We start from the raw sequence: 7,477 nt of genomic DNA, 5'->3' as shown, positions 1-7,477 counted from the left end.
AAAGCTGTCTTCTCTTTAAAAGATCACAGACATGTCTGTCTCAGAAGGCTGGTTCAAATGACAGAGCAACAAAAAGAGCGGGCTCAAGACCAGTGTTCAACCCTAGATAATAGCCTGAGATGATTGATAACAAGGGTGAGGCTAACAGATATTCAGCATGCAGTACTGGCCTGGAACCATACAAAGTTGGAGAATAATATATTATGCTTTTTTTTTAAGTAATAACTGATGAATGTGTAGCTATAGACCTATCAACTGATCATATGGACAATTGAGTATCACCATAAGCAGTGGAAAGAAACAAACAGTGACTGTAAAAAAGGCAATTATGCACACTTGCTTGCTTTCCAGCACTGCCCCAGCTCTTATTAACATGTACATGTCCTATTATTACATTATCATTTGGTATGTTATCCCTCCTAGCATCTGTAATATGGTTAACAGATGTATGCATGTGTGCATGTTGTAAATACACTCAAAAACAATAAACATATAGGCTATATATATATATATATATATATATATATATATATAAACAGGCTTCCAAGCCTACAAAAAAAACCTTCCCGAGGGAGGGCAGCTGTCCAAGTTGGTGGCGGTAATGCACCATTAAAGTTAGTTGCCAACCGCCATAAAAACCGAAAGAAGAAGAAGAAGAAGAAGAGGGCAGCTGTCTGCAGTTAAAAACTACATCCACTATGTAGCAACGCGGCTGCATGGAGTACCATGAAATCGTTCCGGGTAATCAGGAACTGTTGTCGGTGTAGTGTGGTTGCACGTGAAACCTTACTGTCTGTCTGTCTTGGTATGAATGAACAGCTAATGTGCAGTCTTCTAAAATACTAATGGAGACGACTATTAGTTCATCTAATTTCGCAGATGATGCCAGCCAAGTTAAAGATATCGTTTCCATCTTCAGGGTGCAGTTCTTAGCAATGTGTCGGTTGAATACTCTTCCATGGAGTGTAAGTGAACGCATCACGTTTATGTTCTCCTAATGAAGGTATTTCAAGATGTTATGCATTTAATATGATGTTTATTATTTAGTTGCTTGAAGCTGAACTCACAAACGGGCGGTCATCAGACCTTATTCTCGATATTCTGAATCAGGTTAGTAGCCTATCTCGTTAAAGTAACGTTATGTGGATAGATTATTGCAGCGGTTCTAGCCTGAACTCTTATAATGTTCTTTCTTACAGACGTGTCTTCACACAGTTTGTCTCCAACATCCTCCGTCAGTGAAATACAGGAGACTCTTTCTTCAACAACTTATAAAAATGGTTTGTTGCTTTTGCACTGTATGCTATATTGCCACATTTGTGTTGCTGATACCAATTTTAGGGGATGTTCACGATTATTGATTTTGAGAAATATTCTCAGCATGAATCTACCACAACAGAACCGTTGGATGAACTCTATGATGCCTTGAGTGAAGTTCTGAGTCTCGAAGAGAAATCCACCTGCTATAAAAGTTATTTTCTGGTAGGACAGTTTAAAGTTCATGGATTAGCAGCACATACTACAATCCCTGCATCTATGTTTACATAATATTGATTTATTGGGGCTTTGTTTGAGCAAAAGGGCCCTCCCTCTTCATTGTCCCAAATACTGTTCAGTAAGCATGTTTTGGTTGTCAGCCTTCAGGGGGTACAGTGAGTCTGACAGAGAGCCAGGCTGTTATATCTGAAGGCACTACTGGACTGGTCACATGGGAGGCTGCTCTTTATCTAACTGAGTGGGCCTTGGAGAACCCACAGATGTTCAGTGGCAGGTGAGTCTCCGGTTCTATCCCAGTTTAACTAATGAATACTTAAACATTCTGCCCAGCATCAAAATGTGACCTAGTGGATTGTGAATGCATATACTGGGTTCACTCTGCCCCCTTTTCCCCTCAGGACTTTACTAGAGTTGGGCAGTGGAGTTGGACTAACCGGCATAGCAATATGTCGCTCTTGTAAGCCTAGAAAGTATGTATTCAGCGACTTCCACCCCCGTGTGCTGCAGAAACTGCGCACAAATGTTAATCTCAACAGCCACGATCTGTCAGATGTATCGGTATGTGTTGAGGAGCTGGACTGGGCGGAAGTGTCAGAGGACCAGTTAATAGACATCGACGCCAACACAGTCATTGCAGCAGGTAGGACTGGGCCAGTATTAAGTCCAACTAATGAAAAACAAACAATAACCATAAGTGAAGTCATACCTATAATGTTGTCTATTCTGCCATTGTTTTTTTTATACAGATGTGGTATATGACCCTGACATTGTAGACTGTCTGGTGTCGCTATTGGGCAGGGTGCTGAAATGTTCCACTACAAGTGGCCAACCAGATGTTTACATTGCCTCCACAATCCGCAACCCAGAAACATACAGTTTCTTCAAAAAGCAGCTTGGTGAGTGTATAAATTACTTTATTCATTTTGCATTGCTCCATTAATTTAGACCCACAGTGAATACCTATAAAATATCCTTTCTTTATTTCAGCAAATGCCGGGGTGAAACATTCAATCATCACAGGTCCTACAACCCAAATCTTCCCATACAACAGATTCTCCACCATAGAATTGATAAAACTATATTTGTAAAAGAGAAATGTTGCATTATTTCTTTGATATAAAGCATTTATTTACATTATTTACACATGGTAGATATATGCTGCCCTTATATTTAAATAAAGGAATGGAACACTAAAGTTAAAGGAGAACTCTGGTGAGTTTTCACATAGATCTCTGTTTCTCGAGGTCACCAAGTACTGTAGGTACAAGAGAAAAAAAACGAAAACACCTAGTTTTACCTAGCTCGAGTTGCTACAGCCAGCAGCTAATGCAGCTACAATGCTACACTCTGGGGGCATGTACATGGGAGCTCACGGGCATACCCATAGAGTGTAGTGCTGTAGCTGCCTGCTTGTGTTAGCTGCTGGCTATAGCAACTCGAGCTAGGTAAAACCGATTGTTTTCATTTTTTTTTCTTTTCATAGCGGTCAGTACTCGTGACCTTGAGAAATGGATCAATGTGAAAACTCGCCGGATTTCTCCTTTATCCTGCCAATATTCCAAATACGTGGATTAGTAACAAACCTGTCATATTTCATTTAATAAGTGCTGCACCTAAAAGAAGAACCCTATGCCATTGTTTCTAAAAGATGACATCATAGGGCTTGTATATTAGGAAATGTACCACTTACTCAAACAATGCCACAGGACTTCTTTTAAGAGAGGTCAGAGGTGGTTCATAGTTTACACAAGCAATGCAGATTGAAATGACATGGCACACACGCTTGTGTCACGTTACACATTTTGCTACACAAGTCACTTTGGTCAAGAAGTGTCTGCTAAATGTAATGTAAGTATGCGCCAAACCCTTTTAGCGTAGCTGGATTTGCGTTTGCATAGCTTGCATAGACTATGAATCGGGCCTTAATCTACCCATGTTTCTCACTAAACCACATATTTGGACTTGTATGAAGTCGGTTTTGGTTGGTCATCTGCTGTCAGCCGTTAGTATGGGAAGAACAGTCTGATCCCAGTTCTCATCCCAGCGCTGCTGACCACTGGCTCTCAGGTTCCTCCTGAAGAGCCCCAGTTTGCCCTCGCTGCTCGGGAAGTCACACAGCAGCAACTGTTTGGAGACAACAACTGAATGAGCCAAAACGCTCACCATGCAGCGTGGTCAATGTGTTTGCATACAGAGGTTTAACGTTATGTCGTCCATAAAAGAGACATATGTTTGGGACTTTAAGTAGGGCTAGAGGGGCAGGAGAGTAATTCAGACATGAGACACCAGTTGTGGCATTTGAACTTCTTTGTCAGTGAGAATTCACTGTTCTCATACCTTCAATTGTGTGGCTAATTCATTTGAGTCCTGGAATATTAATCCATTTTCCTCATGCTTCACCAATTCATGTAAACTGAAAAATATGATAAATTGGTTCAGTTATTTAAAATACACCTGAAAAAAAAGTAGGAATGCAGTATTACAGCCACTCCCTGTACCCACCATTCAAAGTGTATAGCACAGACAGGCAGGCAACAGCCGAACATGTCCACAACTTTCATAGGAAGATCAAGGCCACTGGAGGATTTGTGCAGGCAAACCCCGAGATCGGCAGAACCTAGTGTGTAAATCCCCCCCACACAACCCAGAACATTCTCTTAGAACTCTTCATGCTAATTGTCCTTTTCAGCGCAACTAAAATAAATAGTCAACTGACCAATGAATACATTTAGAAGGGTGAACCTACCAAGCAACAGAGGGTAATCCTCTGCCTCTAGCCATGGAGTGCAAATCTTAACATTTTGAAAGCTCTTGGAGTCAATTAGTTTTTTATAATATTCCTTTTGAGGGCCTTTACCTATGAGAAGCAGGAGAATATATGTTGCAAAACCTTTGTTAGTAGGCTGTTTGGTTCTTCCTGATTACTTGTGTATTAAATTAATTAATTTAGTCAAGCCATGACAGACTTTACCTGTAATGACACAAATCAGCTCTGGGAGACCCTCGCCCGTATTCACAAACTCTTCATAATCTATTGAAAGAATAATTTATATAAGATTAAATGATTTCAGACTATGAATTTATATAGTTTACATTTCAGTATACTATGAAAAGAAAGAACAGTATCTTACCCTCAAGTGCCTTTAGTAGAATTGAGAAATCTTCATCCTCTGAAAAACAAAGTACAAATGCATAACTAAATAACCATTTGGTATTCTCGGAAATTCATTCAATCACACACATCTGAAAAAAAAAAAAGAATCTTCTGTTACATCTGCTTGAGTAAATGTTTGCAGTCTGATTCCTCTCTGTATTAAAATCCATTTAAAAAGCTTCTCATCAGGTACCTCTGTGAGGCCAACACACACCTGTCCAGCTGGTGCTGCTCAACAGTAGAGCAGGCCTCTTTGCAACAAGACTGACAGTGCCAGTGCTTCCATTGTGCTGTGTAAAAGCGGTCAGCTCCACTTCTTCATCAGTGGGCTCACCACTGAAGGGAAGGTAACAGTACAGATTCAGTAAGAGATTCACTTTATATTCATGTTTTGTTCAACTTAGATATTAAGCTTACAAAACATCACAAGTGGATTCCTTGTCTAAGTTCATGTGCATCAGCAAATAAGACAGTGTTTTCTTTTACTATTATATTCTATTCTATATATATACCTTGGCTGAAACTGTGGGTAAACCTTGGCCATCTTCATGAAAAGCTCATGCTGAGGTTCCAACGGCGTCTCTTTAAATAGTAATGGTGGCTTATCATATAGAGTCGTTGCCCTAAAAAAGTTAAGTTGAATTAATATGCATGAGACTTCAGTGGCTGCTATTTGATAGATATAAGCTGATTAAGGTGAAACTTCTGTAAACTGAAATCTTACGTAATGCCCCAGTTTTTGAGGAGGTCCTCTTTCATGGCCTTAGTGACACAAAGATTATAATTTGAAAACCTGCCAAAGAACTTCTCATACCTAAAAAAAAAGACTGTTATTTAACCTGATGGTTCTCTTGATCTGAATAAGATCCTTATTTCTATGTACTAGAAAACAACTCTTCTCACCATTTTGCAACCCGAACAATAGGATGTCTTTGTCCATGGGTAAGGGCCATTATAGTGTAACCATAGTTATGCCAGTCAATAATAAATTTGACCCCACGCAAACTACTCACTAACCATGTAACAGCAATGCTAGGCAATCCAGGAGGATTCTGAAGGTAAAAACACAAAAATATATAATATACAATGCAATACTGTACATCAAATAAATCTCATAATATCTGAATTATATCTAACTGGAGACAAGTTATGAAAATACCTGCATTAGAATATGGGAGAAATGCTTGATTTTCATCAGTGTATAAAGAAGCTGTAGGGATTGCACAACCACTTTGGTGACGTATCTTAGAATCTTGGGACCAACTGAAAAAGCAAAGTACAATTTTTCGACACTTCAGAGGTGACCATTGCAGTAGTTCCAATAAGAGAGTGGGAAAGTCCACATTATTTTGTATGAGATGCTGGAACAGACAGTAAGAGGTATCTGAGAAAGACAGCTTGTCAGAAATGTTTTTGAACTTGATGATTGTTAGAACCTAAATTGAGCTAGTTTGTACTTGCAGTAGTCACCACACAGTGACACAGACACTTACGGTGATCTGATATACGCCAGATAGGTTATAGTTTAATTAATTGGGAGTCTACTGATATTCCAGGCCTTTGTGCACTTGTGAAAAATCACAACAAATCTATGAACACATCTGAAACATCTGTGTCAAAATGAAGGGAACTGCATGGTTTCATGACAAACAAAACTGAACCAATTACCTGTAAGTCCTTTGACTTCGGAAATTGGAATGATTGTTATCTTTCCATTTGCAATGACGTCCTCGTGTGGTTTGGTACCTAAGGTCAAAACGTACACCTTAAGTTGACAGTATGACTGTTTTTTTTTCCTAAATGCACTGAAACGGAATATTGTTTATGAGCATTTGTCTAAACTATTATGTATTTTACAAAATGACACATTAACTGCACATGTATTTACCAAAGAAACCAACGAAGGAGACGCTGTATCCATGCTTGGCCAGAGAGATTGCATGGTATTGCATGCGAGGGCTACGTCCAATATCACCCAACACAAGCACACAGACATGGCGATTTTTATCCTGACGGTATTCTCGGAAACTATAAACGCTCAAAATACAGACAGCCACAGCAGCAATTGGGAGAACACAGCAATCTGTATCTAATTCCGTTATATGTACACCTAAAAGAACAGCTATAAATGAAACAACAAATACAACAAGTAAGGATGCCTGAACATCCGCCATGATTGTTTAGATGATGACGTGTATGTTCCGGTGGAAATTTAAAGTGAACGTGTATCGTTTAATCCTTCCCTGTGCAATGGAGAACCAGACTGTTTACTACAGCTCTTTCCAAAAAGTATAATAGAAATGGCAAAATCATCCTTGACAGATTGCACATGACAATGGGGTTCAACACCTTTGCATGAATGACTGAAGCATGAACTAATGCCTGGATAACTTACTTCTATTATATTTCTTAGAATCTGGCACTGAGGCATATCATAATTATGACCGCCGCTAGCGAAGCGGTCATATAGGGATTGTCAAAGTTTTTTTTTTTTTTTTCGTCATCTACTTCCTGAAATTTTGGTCAACGATACCCGGGGCACCGAAACACCGGGGCACATGAAATTTGGTGGGTATGTAGCCCCACTAGACTTTTACGGAAAAATTTCGTTTGGTCCCCGGGGGCCACTCCCCCTCCGCGCTGGGCCCCCCGAAACCCAAAAAATGCAGTTTTTCCTAAATAACTACCTGAACCGTGGCACCGAGGATGAAGAAATGTTTATGGTATGTTGGTCTCAAGGGCCCACATCAACCTAGCCCATAATCACTCATTTGTGATTTGCACCCCCCCAGTAAAAAATGAAAATGCAATATGATTCTGCTTTAA

At 39.7% G+C, this 7,477-nt stretch overlaps 2 protein-coding genes across 3 annotated transcripts; one reads left to right on the top strand and one right to left on the bottom strand.

Annotated features, from left to right (window-relative positions):
- The first annotated feature begins 762 nt into the window (after positions 1 to 762).
- eef2kmt (eukaryotic elongation factor 2 lysine methyltransferase) lies at positions 763 to 2,634 on the top strand. The gene is made up of 8 exons (XM_076266216.1): positions 763 to 965; positions 1,048 to 1,110; positions 1,200 to 1,280; positions 1,381 to 1,482; positions 1,638 to 1,771; positions 1,896 to 2,137; positions 2,244 to 2,393; positions 2,485 to 2,634. Exons 1-8 carry the CDS (start codon positions 846 to 848, stop codon positions 2,583 to 2,585), a joined length of 993 nt encoding a protein of 330 aa, XP_076122331.1. The 5' UTR covers positions 763 to 845; the 3' UTR covers positions 2,586 to 2,634.
- alg1 (ALG1 chitobiosyldiphosphodolichol beta-mannosyltransferase) lies at positions 2,455 to 6,827 on the bottom strand. 2 transcript variants are annotated; one of them, XM_076266214.1, is made up of 13 exons: positions 6,540 to 6,827; positions 6,320 to 6,397; positions 5,811 to 5,914; positions 5,555 to 5,703; positions 5,376 to 5,465; positions 5,164 to 5,274; positions 4,866 to 4,987; positions 4,629 to 4,667; positions 4,469 to 4,528; positions 4,244 to 4,354; positions 4,000 to 4,114; positions 3,835 to 3,910; positions 2,455 to 3,621 (listed from the first exon to the last, which is right to left on the bottom strand). In XM_076266214.1, exons 1-13 carry the CDS (start codon positions 6,823 to 6,825, stop codon positions 3,484 to 3,486), a joined length of 1,479 nt encoding a protein of 492 aa, XP_076122329.1. In that variant the 5' UTR covers positions 6,826 to 6,827; the 3' UTR covers positions 2,455 to 3,483. The 2 variants fall into 2 exon arrangements, with proteins under 2 accessions (XP_076122329.1, XP_076122330.1); XM_076266215.1 differs by lacking the exons at positions 5,811 to 5,914; positions 6,320 to 6,397; positions 6,540 to 6,827 and having other exon boundaries at positions 5,376 to 5,413; positions 5,555 to 5,643.
- Positions 6,828 to 7,477: the final 650 nt, after the last annotated feature.

The sequence above is a fragment of the Alosa pseudoharengus genome, unplaced genomic scaffold (genome assembly GCF_046254945.1).
Source record: "Alosa pseudoharengus isolate Yale_2024_CS ecotype anadromous, Long Island Sound unplaced genomic scaffold, YU_APseudo_1.1 YU_APseudo_1.1_scf_4, whole genome shotgun sequence".
NCBI classification, from domain to species: domain Eukaryota; kingdom Metazoa; phylum Chordata; class Actinopteri; order Clupeiformes; family Clupeidae; genus Alosa; species Alosa pseudoharengus.
Note: the sequence above shows the minus strand (reverse complement) of the source record. Positions and strands in the feature narration are given on the sequence as shown.